This window comes from Lathamus discolor, chromosome Z (genome assembly GCF_037157495.1).
Source record: "Lathamus discolor isolate bLatDis1 chromosome Z, bLatDis1.hap1, whole genome shotgun sequence".
Taxonomy (NCBI): Eukaryota; Metazoa; Chordata; class Aves; order Psittaciformes; family Psittacidae; genus Lathamus; species Lathamus discolor.
The window spans coordinates 62,155,329-62,171,566 of record NC_088909.1 but is presented as its reverse complement, the minus strand read 5'-3'; the positions used below and the strand labels follow the sequence as shown (position 1 = coordinate 62,171,566).

Below are 16,238 nucleotides of genomic sequence, written 5' to 3'. Positions count from 1 at the left end.
TCTTCTGCAAACCATTCCCCATGTGGGTGTAAAACGAGAATGCATCATCATAGCTTGACTTGGTGAGTGAAGATTTGGGAAGGGCTTTACCCACGCTTACTACAAGCGCGCTGATGACTAAAAAGACCAATGTGTGATAGGCAAATCCGGTTGCAAAAAGCACAGTGAAAGGTCTCCTTGGGTGGTATAGGCGGGGCATGATTCTTTCTACATTGTCTTTTCTCCTCGAGACTAGTTCTGCGTGAGTTCTCAAAGGAGTCAACAGCAGTATGTATGGTGTGTCTCCAAGTCTCCCAATTGGATGCCAAGGTGGACCACTGGTGGTAGTCAATATGGCCAAGGCTAAGGTATTGTTTCAGGGAGTCCTTATATCTCTTCTTTGGGGCACTTCTCTTGCGGCAACCAATGGCAAGTTCACCTTAAAACACGATCTTAGGGAGGCAGTGATCCTTTATCCTAGAGATGTGCCCTGCCCAGCGCAGCTCCAATTTCAGCAATATGGCCTCACTACTGGTGACCCCTGCCTGTTCAAAGACAGTAGCATTTGACACATAGTCAGTCCAATGGATGTTTAGAATTGTACGGAAGCAAAAGCAGTATAAAAGCCTCATTTTCATTAACGGGATTGGTTTCTGGAGTGAGTCACATGACACCGAACTCTGAAGCAGGAGGTGAGGTTGGAGTGAGGGAGTTTACATTGTGCTATTTATACTATTCTTCAACACCCTTTAAGGTTTATCACATCTGCAGACCTAGATCCTTAATTTTCCACTTTGCTGACAAGACATTCTGTTCCTGAGGTTGAACTGAATAGCACAGATTTCCTGGGGTAGGGAACCAAGAACCTGTTGAAGATGTTATTCAGGTTTTCATATTAAGGTTCAGAGAAGTAGCATATTTTCTTTGCAGGTATATAGTAAGGTATTGATTTCTTAGTTGTTGGGATATGAAGGAGTTAAACAATATAATATGCATTTGTCTGGCTTCCAGGAGTCCAAGTTTTAATGAGTAGTATCTTTTTCTTTTCATCATATAGGCAAATCTTGTCAAGGAAATCTGAATGCAGGGTTTTGTGCAGAGTTTCAACAAACGTAAGGAGAATCCTTCCTGCCGTTGGAAATCAAACATCCAGCTGTTAGGCTGTAACAGAAAATCTTTCTGCACTCCCATGTTGCAACTACAAAGCTTTGCTGGTAGAACAGTGTGCGCTTTCAATGAGGATTTAAATGGCCTTGGCTTTGCTCTAGTCTTCTGATATTTGGTGGACTTAGGTCTTACCCTACACTGTATGGTGGAAAGGAAAATCTCTGGCTTCCCTTCAGTTAAAGTTTTGAGGTTTAGGGCTTGAGGCTTTAGGCATGGGTAATATTTGTTGTTCTTTATTCTGAAGGAGCCTAGTTGTGCACCCGAATGCCAGTATGGTGTGAATTCCTTCTAACAAAAAGGACAAACGTAAAAGGAGAAAGCAGTAGGCAGCATGATATAGTTACTTCCCTACTTTGAACACTGTACACATGCCAGGAAAGTAAAGATGTAAGAAGCTAATTTCAGCATAGCGGTTGTGAACTGCTGAATCTCACAAAAACTTATATTTGTGATTTCTAATCTCCACATACACTTTGAAAAGGGGTAATTCAGCCTGGAATATCTTGTAATAACTGATGATTAATATTTTGGTTTGTGTCAGCTTGTGTGTTAAGTATTTCCTCAGAGAGGTATTTCATTAGAACCCCACTATCCAAGCTCAGATGAAAACTTTACATAGTAGCAGGCCTTGTGGAAGTATAAGAAAATATATAAATTTACAACAAGCTCCAAACAAACCAAATTTGGAAACCTTCCTGGAACCAAGATTCAGACATATTTTTTTCCCAGCTTTTATTTTACACTTCTAATTTTGTAACGGCCAGTGAATGATACTGCAGTTCCCCATGGCAACAGTTTCTTCCAAGAGGTTTGTATGTATATGGAAATACTTTGCTTCTGAAAACACCTAAATTCCATAAACGACAAAACCAAAGTATTTCCATGTTTCTTTCTCTGCTTTTGTGTGCATATTTTTCAAGATATTTTGTGTCTTTAAAATACTAGAAGCATTTTCCTGAATGTTCGTATTTATTACACAGATTTGCATTGCATTTCAGAAATAGTAAATTATTTGTTACTTTGACTTCTTTTCCCATGTGTGTAGGTGTGAAAAAATGAATTATTTTTTATTAAAAAAAATGTTTTAAGATCTGCCGATAATACTATACTAATACTTCATCTGCCTAATCCTGACATAGTATCAGTTGTATTAAAATTTGTGTGCAAACCCTGGAATACTGTTTTTGGAAAAAAGCTGCTTTTGCTGTTCCAACAGGAGGAAAATGAGAATGTGCTTAGAATGGACATGACAGCAGTAATGTTGGAAACTGGAATTTTGCTAAAAGCTACAAAGCCCACATAGATGGCTGTGTTGAACATGCTTTTTTCCTCTTTCATCGAGAACTGCCCTCCACTTCCTTTTTCGTTGCCATGTGTATATTAAGTTTCCTAATCAATGGTGGGAATTGTGTGATGGAAAGTATTGTGTTGCAGGAGCTGGTCAGAAATAGTCATGTGGGACCAGTAGAACAGTAGCAAAAACTCAACCAGAAAATGAAAGCTGTCAGCTGTTTAAAATGTGCAAGCCTTCATGATTTATTTGACATAAACCTTTTCCGATTAAATGGCTCTTCTTCACTATTACATATCAAAATAGATTTCATAAAAATCATTGTTTCAGACAATGACTAAAGAACCCTGTGGGGATGTGTCTCAACTTCAAGTTAGCCACAATTTACTATTCAGGCTTTGTTTTAAGTGAACTTCTTAGTCTAAATAGCTGTACTGCCCATAGACTCATTTTTTTCCAAGAGAAATTAATAGCTTTGCCAAGTCTCTTTCATTCCCTGAGAGACTAGCTCTCATTTGCAGCCAACAGTCTTTTTTCCATAGCTTGTTGGATGTCACCTTTGAAAAAAATGCTTTTTATTTCTATGAAGCCTGAATCAGTACAATTCATCTAACTTCTTGTTACCTCTGAAACTTCCCTTATCGTGAACCCTCAGTGTTGGCAGCTAAGCATTACTGTAGAAAGAACAATTTTCCATATTGGGATGATTAAAATGTTGAAGGAAAAACAATTTTACACAATCTTTAATAAAACAAACATATGTACCTTTGTAGTGTTTAAATATCTTTTTGCATACTGTGACTTATGATCTGCGGATGTTGCAGCTGAACAAGAGTGATATTTGCATATGCATATGTTTCAGATTTGTGGTCTAAACTCAAGTGCAGCTATGAGTATTACCAACCCTTTCATACTCAGATGAAAAGCTAATCAAGGAAAACCCTGGTCTCCCATTTTTTTGGAAGCACAAGGTCTTGGTGATGCTGTCGTTTATGCAGAATCAGTGGGAGAATGGGGTATGCCTTTCTCTTCCAATCCTGATGATATTACTCCTAAGTCTCATATTGTGGGATTTCCCATTGCAGGAAGATGGAGCACAGTTACAACTTTAATTATCAAAACATTGAGATTTCACATTTCAAAAGGGAAAACTCAGGTACAGTTTCTTTTTAAAATCTCATCAGTAATCAAGGAGCAGGTGCTGGAAGAAGCAAAATACAAATTTCAGGTTTGTGGAGACCTCTGAATGTTAGTACAAATTACAGGGAAATTTGCTGCAGCATCTTATCAGAGGTAGGATACAGATAGTTGCATCTCCGGCCTGTTTGCTGTTGGAGGATTTTCTAGCAAGGTGAATTTAACTTCACATCTTTGCTAATATAGATTTAATCTCTCCACTCTCAGTGTTGCCTAACATGGAGTACAGCGTCTTGCGCTTTCACCCACTGTGCTAATTTTTCTTTTGGAAAGGAATAAAGTTTCCAGTAACCCTAACAGCAGGTACTACTTTCCAGCACTCAGATCCCGTGTTACGTTGTTTATCTAATAATGCCGATGTATGAAATTGATTTTAGAAGTCATTAATAAGCTATTTATTATTCTATGGTTCTATGATTGTACTTGAGCCTGCAGGTTGAAATTACTTATTTTCTCATTTTTTCATGAATATTTGCTAAATCATACTTCTGGGCAGAGGTACTGTAAAAAGTCTTTATGAAAGGCAAATTTACTTTGTAAGGAAGTAAAACATACTTGTCAATATTAGGTTTTGTTTGTTAATCAATGGGGGGGCTGGGTAGACATCTCAGACCTCCTTTACTCACTGCTTATGTAATTCATACTGATCAACATGCTTAATCTTTTCAGTATTTTATTTTTAGTAATAAAAGTATCACTATTCTGAATAGCTTAAAAACATTTACTTCCAGAAACGTTGCTTCCTTGTTCAGTTATGGTTCTATGGAGTTTTGCTTATATAAGAGACTCCACAATTCTTCCTACTAATCTTTCTAGCACTCACAGACATTAAATGCAGGATTTGTGATACTATGCTGCTCCAACACTACACAGCTTTTTTGTTTTTTTGGTTTTTTTTTGCCTTCCTTGAACTTTTACATAGGCTTTATGTAGGTGTAGAAGACTAACACTGCCCCACAAATAATACTGTCGGGCTTCACAATATTTACTGAAACAGTATTTTGGTATTAACAGCCTTCAGTTAAAATTTCAGTCTGCTTTCTCATGAAAAGAATCTTCAAGTGTTCGTGTTCTTCCAGATAACTTGCAATGTTCATTCTAATATGTCTCTAGGCGCCTTTTTTTGCTTTTTGCCTTTTTGTTTATATCTCACTTTTCCTCTTTTTAATTACCTGAGAAGAGGTAAAATTTTCATGAGCAGGAGTAGTTAGTTAACATAGTATGAAACTGTGGAGGCTAAGTGGGACAAAATTCAGATAGAAACTGGATCCTTATATGTGTACCAAAATATTTTAGTGTGTTGTCCTGTATGACAAATGGTAGCTGGAATGTTAAACACAATGTTTCAGGCTTTTGAGCTAGAGGGTGTTAGAAAACAGCGGAATCTGTCTGTGGCAAACAGATTATCCCATGTTGCCTTACAGCAGGCTTTTTACACCTTCATCTGAATCATCTGGTTTTGCCAGAGATACAGGAAGAAAAACTAGAGTAGATGAATATTGGATCATACCCTACACTAGAACTCTTAAATTTCTAGTCCTTGTAGCAGGCTCCCTGTCAAATTACCTTTTTTAAATTACAGATGGAATTAGAACAGCCTTAAAACTTTTTAAAAGGAATTAACTTAAAAAGATCCTAAAAACTAGGATAGCTGGATAGTCCAATTTGTGAATGCAGAATATATTTCTGTGAAAGAATAGAAATGCTGTAGTAGAGTTAAGTTTAGAATGCTTACTATTTCCATGGTTTTTTTTTATGTTGATGCCAAGAAAAAAGTACTTCTTGTTAACTTCAATTACATTAACAATTTAGATTGCTAATAAAGGTTGTCATTCTTCAAGTCAATGAATATAATTTGCTGAGATTAAAAGAATGCATAACATTGTATGTGTTGAAAATCACTTTCTGTCACCAGAACATTTACCCTTTCTAAGCACAAATGATTTATAACATATGTTCTAACACGTATTCTTTCTGGCAAAATTATTCCAGCAGCAATTCTGTGAAAGGAGCAAATGAAGAAACACCTAACAATCAGACTAAAAAACCAATATGGAAAATAGGATTGATTCATAAACTCAGGGTTTTTAAGGTCACATGAAGCATTATAATATTGCCATCTGATTGACAGTATGAAGTAGACCATAGAATTGCACATAGCAATTTCAGAATCAAATCCACAGCCTCAGCTGAAACTATGACATGTCTTCAGAATTTCTCTCTTTAAAACAGTGTTGTGGTTTAAGCCCAGCGCTGCCTCTCGCTCACTCCCTCTTTCTCCCTACCCCACTCCCGAAGGGATGGGGAAGAGTATCAAAAGAATGTAAATCCTACGGGCTGAGATAAGAACAGTCCAGTAACAAAGGTACAATACAAAACTGCAACTATCACTACCAATAATAATAAGGGAAATAGCAAGGAGAGAGAATGTAAAACTAAAAGAGGGAAAGGAAAATAGTACAATAAACACAAGTGATGTACAATACAAATTACCACCTGCTGACCGGTACCCAGCCCGACCCGAGCAGTGATCTGGGCCTTCCAGGTAACTCCCTTCAGTTTATGTACTACTCATGATGTGCTTGTGGTATGGAATACCCCTTTGACTAGTTTGTGTCAGGTGTCCTGTCTCTGCTTCCTCCTGTCTTCCAATGCCCCTTCTCACTGGCAGAGCATGAGAGACTGAAAATTCCTTGATCGGAGTAAGCATTACTTAGCAACAACTAAAACCATTGGTGTTATCAGCGTTGTTTTCAGACTAAAGTCAAAAACACAGCACTGCACCAGCTACTAAGAAGGAGAAAAACAATTGCTACTGCTGAACCCAGGACACACAGATATTTCATATTTCTGTTAAATGAACCAAGTATTGGGAATATATGTTGCAAAGGGAATAATGTTGGGAATGATATTGCAATGACCATAAACTAAACCACAGATTTCACCTCCACATGAGAAAGATCTTCTTTATGTTGAGGATGGCAGAGCACAGGAACAGGCTGCCCAGGGGGGTCATGGAGTCTCTCTTGGGACTCTCAAAACCTGCCTGCATGCATTCCTGTATAACCTGCTTTAGGTGGTCCTGCATTGGTAGGGGGGGTGGACTAAATGATCTACAGACTTCCCTTCCAATTGTAGTGATTCTGTGATTCAGAATTGCATGTAGTCTCAATATGTTTTGCTTCCTGTAAGTAAAAATACACTGTGATTAGAGACCTTTATGTAAGCAGCTATACTTTACTATTAGCCTGAATACGCCTGTCTTCATTTCAAGTTGTAAAATTTTACTTTTTGCTCTTAGAATAGAACACCATCCACTACTCAGACTCCTTCCCTTTGTACTTCATTTTGGATAAACTGAATGGATAAGAATTTTAAAATGTCAGTCATAAGGATCTGTAATTTATTTTAAAAATCCAGCTCACTCTGATTTGGTATGGGCCCTGGATGTAATTAAACTGAGACCATTGTAAAGCTGTTTGTCTTCCAATATGTTGGATGAAAAATCACTGAAACCTGTTTCTAATGAACAGGATTTTGGTTTTGTAATATACATAATTTACTAAGAGAATTATCTTTGTGGTTTTGTAGACACAGGCAAAGCTCAAATGTCTGATTCTGAAGATTATTTTGTAATGAAAGTCAAGAAAGATTAAAATACATAGTAATTACCAAGTATTTAAAAAATCTCCCCTTTTATTGTTAGGCATATTTACTGTGGATATTTACGTGCTTGCTCAGCTTTATTAAAAGTGAACAGCCCAGTTGGAAATAATTGCCAATAAATAACTGAGTGCAAAAGTCTTTCCCAGGCTGATATCTGAATGAACCTTATCAAAGACAGGGAGCAGAACAGTTATTTCTATTTGAGATACCTTTTACTTTAAAAGGTTGTTGTTTTTGTTGGGTTTTTTTGTTGGTTTGTTTTTTTTTTCCCCCTTTCCAAACATGTCAAAGCTGTTACTTTTATTCTTCAGGGTGAAAGTAGCAGATTCTAGATTTCAGCAATTGTCCCATCTGTAGCTTGGTTGTGAGACCAACTGCATACTGAAGAAAGTGTATGGAAGACAGTGTGTGACCTACATACCAGTATTGGAGTCTGTTTTGAGTAGGAAAAAAAGATAGGACACGATTGTAAGGAGAGCAGCCATACTGCTTCTTTCTTGTTATGTCTCCTTTCATGAGACTGAGTCTGAGTTGAAGCTTTACATATTCTTCCCCTACCTCTGAAAGATTATGTAATAATATGAAATTTGGCTTAGAACAACCACCTGTTTCTCATTTTTTTTTTCCTAGAAAATTTCAATTAATTGTTGTTCCCAGTTTATGTGGCCTCATAAAGTCAAAAAATCTTTCTCTTTATACAGGTTGAACCTTAATGAGTTAACAACAGGAATCTGACTAGGAGTATATTTTCATGTTGTTTGTGTGCTATATTCAATGTACTCAATATAGTTTGAATAGGTTGTTTTACCTCATGTTATACCTCTGAAGATAAATGGTGGCTTACCAATTAGTTCTATATGGTTAACACTATTTCACACTAAGCATTCCAGCAGGAATGTTGATTCTGTGATAGTCGCTTGCATGGACTTTGATTGATGTGAACAAATGTGTGCCTGCTGTGGTTTGTAGTTCCCTCCCCTGAATAGCCATGAAGTAACTTATGAACAAGTAAACCAGATCTAGTCCTTGTTTGCTTAATCTGATCTGCTCTTTTGATTGTGTGCTTGTTTGTTTGTTTGTAAAATTCTTTCAGTTATGGATTTTGCTGAATACATTGTCAGTGCACAGATCAGTTTTGGGTCCAGCTGCCTTTCATTACTTGCATCTATCAGAAAGAAATAATTGAGAGATAAGACAACCTTGTGAAAAGAATTATCTTCAGTGGAAGGTGTAATGCTGTTTCTGTAAGCAGTAATAGATTTCCAGGTCCTTTTGGGATTTTCTTAATATAGGTATTTACCGGATTAAAAATTGATTCTTTCTATAGATACTGGTACACTTTCTTGTATAATACAGTGATCTTTCATTTTTTTCCAGATTACAGAACAGGTCCATGTTTCACGCAAGTTAACAACCAGATGTGTCAGGGCCAGCTGACTGGAATTGTTTGCACAAAAACACTCTGTTGTGCAACCATTGGGCGTGCATGGGGTCATCCCTGTGAAATGTGCCCTGCTCAGCCTCAACCGTGCCGTCGTGGCTTCATTCCTAATATTCGCACTGGAGCATGTCAAGGTAAGTCTACGGGTTTACATTACACATGGCTGTTGTGTTGCTGATAATGAGTCTTGAAAACCTGCAGTCCACTTAAAATCACTGTTTTCCTCACATGTGTTTTGTGTCTCACTTCAGATAAAGTTCAGATATGCTTTGCTGCCTCCAGATTTTAGCTAGTGTACATACAGAAAAAACCTCAAATGCCTAGATGAAATGAATGCCAATCAAGGACCCACAAATACAGAGCATAGAAAGGCTGAAATGTCTGTTGAGTACAGCCATCAAATACTGCAGTACAGCAGCAACCAGGCAACTGGCTTGTGTTGCTGTAACTAGTATATATTTCATTCATTCTACTGAAAAAAAAAAAAGTAAAAATCACTATTTCTTGCTACTGAAGCAGTTGCTTTGTGGTTGGGAGTTGTTATATAGATAACTGTCATTTAGATAAAGCCCATAGTGAGCCATCTAGGTGCTGTGTTTGGATTGTTTGTACAAGGCTAATAAAATGCATGAGTAAGGAAGGACTTCAGTCTTCCATGTTTGTATTCATAAAATGTTTGAGAAATGGAAAAGCCTTTTTGCCTTATCCAGTATGTTTCTGTGATGCTAAGAAACTTGCTGCCCTTTCTTTTTGCTGTTACTGGGATCCACCTATCTTGAAAGATAGGTATCTGTTCTGCTCTAGCTGCTTGGCTAAATTTTAGAACAAACTGTATAAAGAATGCTTTAACAAAGGATACTAGAACTCCCAAAGGAGGATGCACTACTTCTCTGTTACAGGCTGATGCACATAGTTTGCACGCTGTGTTGTCTTAGAACCTTCCCAAGAAGCCAAAGGAAACCAAATAGATACTGCGGTCAGACCTTACTCCACTCTTCACCCTTGAGAGATTAAGGTTCAGAGTCTGAGGTACAACAGTTTGTTGTTGCATTAATGAGTGTGCACAGTCCACCTTGTTTGAGGAAGAGGGTATCTAATGCCAATCTATTTTGTAGTATCATCTTGGTGGTGGCTAACAGCTGTGTGTTGACCAGCATGAAGGATGTTCTGGTGCTGCTTGCCAGTTGTTCCAGTTGGACAAGGGTATCTGCAGTAATATGTTAGTCCTAGTGTTGCTAGATGGAATGAATCAGTCCACCCATCCTGTCATACATTTCAGCCATTGAGCCACACTCATTTCATCCTAAGTGTTTCTAGGTTTCCCTGACAGTTCTGCCTGCTTCAGTAGTGCAACATATGAGGCATCCATTTCCTAGGGCAGAATAGAATGGGTACAGGCAGCTGGCTGACAGGCAGGTTTCCCAGGTTTCATTTTTCCACCAGTCAATTTTGGAATAGGCATATTTGTCACTATACAGCCATACTACACCTGGGAGTGTCTGTGCCACCACAAAAATATTCTTTCCCCATATGAATAAAGCTTGATGTATAATACAAGACCAGAAGGCCCATTTCTCTTGAGGTGGGTTGATAAGTTTAAACTCCCCACCTTTTGGTTTTGACCTAAGTGAATGTGGAAAACATTCAGGAAACATCTTGTGTTTGAAACAAAGAAATTTTAAATGAGTGTGGGAGTCACTGTTTTGCCGCTTCTAATTTGAAGCATTCAGTGTCCCACAGAGTACTGATGCATTTTTTGCCTGGATCTGGCATACCACAATCTTGCATTCTACAGGAAACAGAGATGTTAGGTTTTGATGCATTAAAGTAGGATAAATGAAATCCATTGCTTGGGGTAGTTGAATCCAAGTCCCAAGCACGGGTGGTGTTAGTGATAGTCCAGCCATCTACCCCTTCTGTGCAGCTTTCACTCAAGCACATGGGACCTGAAGCTAGAGGTATACAACAAATCAGGAAAAAGAGATCAAGCCATTTCATACTGGCATGCTTCAGGTACCTGTGATGCTACTCAAAGTGCAACTGGTTGGCCATATGCTACCAGCAGCGGCCCTGCACCATGCCCTTCCAGAACAGAGCCATGGGATTTACATTTTTCCAGTTCTCCTCCCCATTCCTCTGAGAGCTGGGGTGGGTGTGTGTGTGTGCATAGAAGGGAGGGAATGAGCAAGCAGCTGTGTGGTTCTGAGTTACCTGCTGGGCTTAAACCATGACATCTATCCCACCACTGAGCATAGAATCATTTGCTGTTTCCATCTTAGAGCTATGCCGAAGCTGTGCCAAAACAGCTGTGCTAAAAATCAAAAAAACCTTCATGAACCCATACTGACCCAGTCAGTAACTAGGGACTAACTTCTCTCCCTCCTGTAAGAGCACTAGTATTCTTGCTGTGCTGGCAGCATGGCCTCAGCAGAACACAATAACTATGTACCATGCAAGTGAACCGTATTATGCTGTTCTGAGTTGTGAACTCATCCATTCCTTTTGTACAGAACAAGAAAGCAGACTTGGTAGCGAAAGGCTGGACAGTTACCCCTGGATCCATTTGTAGGGAATTCTTAGGGTCTTGCTGTCAGGAGTCTGAATGCTCCAGATGATATTAAGTGTGCTCAGAAGGAGGTGTTGTTTAAGCACCTTGCTGGTGTGGTTGAAAGATACTGCTTGCCCAACCTGCAGGACTTGAAGCAGTCTCTGGGGAGTTGATACGCTTGGCAAAGGCAGTCCAAGTGGAAAAGCCTAACCAATCTGTTAATCATATCTGTGCCAGTTGAAATTTAGTTTGGCCAGGGCTGTCCACAGGTGGCTTCCCAATTGTAAGAAAGCTTGTGGAGCTGTAGTGCCTCTTAGGTTAGGAACAAAAGCAATTTTAACTCAGTAATGTCAGTTCATCAGGAAGATGCAACACCACCCACACTGAGAGGTTAGCCACCCACTCCTTGAACGTGAACACATGTGCACGGGGAGATACCGAGGTTTGCCCTTAAGACAATAGGTAAAACAAGAAATCTGGGCTCCAATGTCAATCAAGTATCTTACAGGGAATCTATACAGGGCTCAGGCCTACAATGACATGTGGAGCCCCCTTGGTGTCCCACTCCAGAGTTTAAGCTGACATACCTTGGACACCAAGCAGGATATGGGCACTACCAGTTTTCTGCCAGTGGGGTAGTAGCATGCTGAATGGTACCTAGAGCCTCTCTGGTGTCTCTGTAAAATGGATTAGTGGATGAGCAGTCTGCATCCTTGCCACACTGGCTGGCTTCACAGACAGCTTGGACCATGGCCCTTAAAACTGCTAGTGGGTTTCTTATGCATTAATTCTAGTGACAAACCTAGTCTAAACCTTCCCTCCACCACCTGGTTCTGAAGTCTTTCTGGTCTCTCATCCCACCTGAGGATTTAACCTCAAGTTCCACAGGACCTTGTTTGAGGGTTCTGGCCTCTTTGGGGGGTTTTGGTTGGGTGACAACTTCATTGCACCCAATAGTTTTAGCCGCCCATGTTAGTTGATTTATGAACTTTCCCCAACTGTTTTGCCTGTTTTGTATCGCATGGGTAGTATTAATTAAGAATTATTTGAGGCTGAGTCCCAGCCTTTGTTTGAGTGGTCCTTATTTATTGAGGTTCAGGATCAGATACAGTGATGAGTCTGAAGCTTTTCATCATTATTGCATCACCTTGGATCAACAAACTGTTCAACAGCCAACTGCACTCATCCATTAGCCGATTCCTGAGCAGAGCGAGTATGCATATGTGGTTGTTGTCTTCACTCCAGTTTAGGGACATCTTTTGCCCGATAGGTTGCTTGGGTGGTCAGGGAAAATAGTGCTCCCCAGTTGCCAGCTCCCCAGCCTCTCTCCTGCGCTTCTTCCTGACTGAAAACGACTCAGTCACCTCCTCTGTCATGAACTCATTTCACCCACCTGATTTTAAGCTCATCAGGCCATTTACCAGACTCTCTCTGTAACTTGGCCAGATCAAAGCAGGGAAAGGCAATCGTCTTAACTACATCCCCAGGAGGTATCCCATCGAATTGGGCTGCACTCTTCCTGGTGGTGTCTGTGCTAGCTGCCTTAGCAGTGCACTGGCTGGGCCCCACAGGAGGGAAGGCTGGACTACAACCAAAGCACAGCCCTCCCCACAGAGCATTACATAATTAACAGTGCTGAGTAAGGTTGGTATTTGGGCTGAAATCAGGTGCTGTAAATTAACAGTTCTTTGAGTTCCGATTATGGTCTGTATAATGAAATGAGTTAAAGAAAATTCCTTTTGATTTACTAGTCCCTAGTAAATATAGGGATAAATAGAGGTTCAAATAATTTTGTGTGACAGATTTTTTTTTATTCTGTTTGTTTTGTAATTTCACTAAGTGTCTATGTACTCTTCTGTCTTGGTGTATCCGTATCTTACGGCTTCCAAAACCCATATGAGACAGCACAGCTGGCATTTTTCAGGTGTTGTATGAGTAAGCAGATCTCTGTGACAAGAGTTAAGGTCCTTCTTAGCATAATGGTAAAGTTTACTAGAATGATCTGCTCTAATTTTTTATATAGGTGGTTACCTGTAGTGCTGAAGAACTTTTATTCCATTTTTACGAAATAACAAAAGGTATACAGTAGCAGGATTTGTTTGTGTTTATGTATGTGTTAGCAAGAATTTCTCACAGGTAATTCATAATAAGTTCTTTGACAGTCTCCCATAAGATACTGATGAACAGGGTGGATGAGCAGATGGTGAGGTTGATGGAAAGCTGGCTGAATGGCCAGTCCCAGAGGGCCTGCAAATCAAAGTCTAGTTTTAGAGGATGAGCAAAGCAAAGTCTAGTTGGAGTCCAGTGACTAGCACTGTAGCCCAGGGGTCAATACTGGGTTGCATATAATAATACAAAATACCTGTTTTGCATCTTCATTAATGAGATCGATAGTGGGGCAGAGTGTAGTTTCAACAAGTCTGCAGATGACACTAAACTGAGAGGTGTGGCTGATATGCCAGAGAGTTGTGCTGCCATTCAGAAGGTCCTTGATAGGCTGGAGAAATGAGCCGACAGGAACCTCATGAAGTTTCAAGAAGGAGAAATATGAAGTCCTGCACATGGGGAAAAACAGCCCCAGGTGCCAATATTGATGGGTGCTGGTGATCTTGAAAGCAATATTGCAGAAAAGGACCTGGGGGTCCTGGTGGGCACCAAGTTGAACGTGAGCCAGCAGTGTGCCACTACAGCAAAGAAAGCTAATGGTATCCGGAGCTGTGGAAGAAAAAGTATTGCCAGTAGGACAAGGGTGGTGATATTTTCCCTCTCGTCAGCACTGGTCAGGCCACAGTTACGAATGCTGTGTTGAGTTCTGGGCTCCCCAGAACAAAAGAGAGATTTTAGTGTTTGAGTCCAATGAAGGGATATGAAGATGATGAAGGGTCTGGAGGATCATTCTGAGTGAGCTGGGACTCTTCAGCCTGGAGAAGAACACTTGAAAGGAGAGTGCAAAGAGGACAAAGAGGTGCTCTTTCTAAGTGGTGCCCAGTGACAGAACAAGAGGCCATAGGTGCAAAACGAGTGTACACAAGTCCATGGGACCCAATGAAATCCATCTGCGGGTCCTGAAGGAGCTGGCAAATGAATTTACTAAGCCACTGGCCATCATATTTGAAAAATCATGGCAGTCAGGTGAAGTTCCCAATGACTGGAAAAAGGGAAATATAACCCCCATTTTCAAGAAGGGGAAAATGGATGACCCAGGGAATTACAGACCAGTCAGTCTCAACTCTGTGCCTGGTAAAATCTTGGAGCACATTCTCCTGGAAGGCATGCTAAGGCACATGAAAAACAACAAGTTGCTTGGTGACAGCCAGCATGGCTTCACTAAGGGGAAATCCTGCCTGACCAATTTGGTGGCCTTCTATGATGGGGCTACAGAACTGATGGACAAGGGTAAAGCAGCTGATGTCATCTACCTGGACTTGTGCAGAGTGTTTGACACTGTCCCACATGACATCCTGGTCTCTAAATTGGAGAGACGTCAATTTGATGGATGGACCACTCGGTGGATAAAGAACTGGCTGGATGGCCGCACACAAAGAGTTGTGGTCAATGGCTCGATGTCTGGCTGGAGACCGGTAACGAGTGGTGTCCCTCAGGGATCGGTGTTGGGACTGGTCTTGTTTAACATCTTCATCGCTGACATGGACAGTGGGATTGAGTGCACCCTCAGCAAGTTTGCTGGTGATACCAAGCTGTGTGGTCTGGTTGATATGCTGGAGGGAAGGGATGCCATCCAGAGGGACCTTGACACGCTTGTGAGGTGGGCTGATGTCAACTTTATGAAGTTCAACCACGACAAGTGCAAGGTCCTACACCTGGGTCAGAGCAATCCCAGGCACAGCTACAGGCTGGGCAGAGAAGAGATTCAGAGCAGCCCTGGAGAGAAGGACTTGGGGGTGCTGGTTGATGAAAAACTGAACATGAGCCGGCTTCAGTGTGCGCTTGCAGCCCAGAAAGCCAGCCGTATCCTGGGCTGCATCAAAAGGAAAATGACCAGCAGCTCAAAGGAGGTGATCCTGCCCCTCTGCTCTCATGAGACCTCACTTGGAGTACTGTGTGCAGTTCTGGTGTCCTCAATATAAGGACATGGAACTGTTGACACAAGTCCAGAGGAGGGCAATGAGGATGATGAGGGGGCTGGAGCACCTCCCATATGAAGACAGGCTGAGAAAGCTGGGGCTGTTCAGCCTGGAGAAGAGAAGGCTGCGTGGAGACCTCATAGCAGCCTTCCAGTATCTGAAGGGGGCCTATAGGGATGCTGGGGAGGGACTCTTCATTAGAGACTATAGTGATACAACAAGGGGTAATGGGTTAAAACTTAAACAGGGGAAGTTTAGATATAAGAAGGAATTTCTTTCCTGTTAGGGTGGTGAGGCACTGGAATGGGTTGCCAAGGGAAGCTGTGAATGCTCCATACCTGTCGGTGTTCAAGGCCAGGTTGGACAGAGCCTTGGGTGACATGGTTTAGTGTGAGGTGTCCCTGCCTATGGCAGGGGGTTTGAACTAGATGGCCTTAGTGTCCTTTCCAACCGTAACTAATTTATGATTCTATGATTCTATGAAGAACAGGGAAAAATCTCCTCAACGTAAGGAGACATGAGAATGACCAAGCATTGGCACAGCTTGCCTGGAGAAACTGTGGATTGTCCATCCTTGGAGGCATTCAAAAACATCAGGATGTGGTCCTTGGCAACCTGCTCTAGGTGTCCGTGCTGGAGCAGGGCAGTTGGATTTGATGACCTCCAGAGGTCCCTTCCAACCTCAACCAGTTTGTGATTCTCTGAAAAACATCCTGATTTAGGCAGCTTCTGATGCTCATGGTGTTATAAAAGGTTTCAGGGAAGTTTCTCTTTTACTGCTTCATGAGAAGCTAGTTAATGTCTTCCTTTTCTTACTGTTATTTTCCTATTCCTTCACTTTCAGTCTTCACTCTGACACTATAC

General features: G+C 40.8%; 1 protein-coding gene across 1 annotated transcript in view; it reads left to right on the top strand.

The window, feature by feature from the left end:
- The window catches only part of FBN2 (fibrillin 2), a 159,974-nt gene that overhangs the window by 25,510 nt on the left and 118,226 nt on the right, over window positions 1-16,238 (top strand). Inside the window, exon 6 of the mRNA XM_065662467.1 lies at window positions 8,678-8,875. Within this exon, the coding sequence (XP_065518539.1) occupies window positions 8,678-8,875 (198 nt within the window). The remainder of the gene's footprint in view (window positions 1-8,677; window positions 8,876-16,238) is intronic.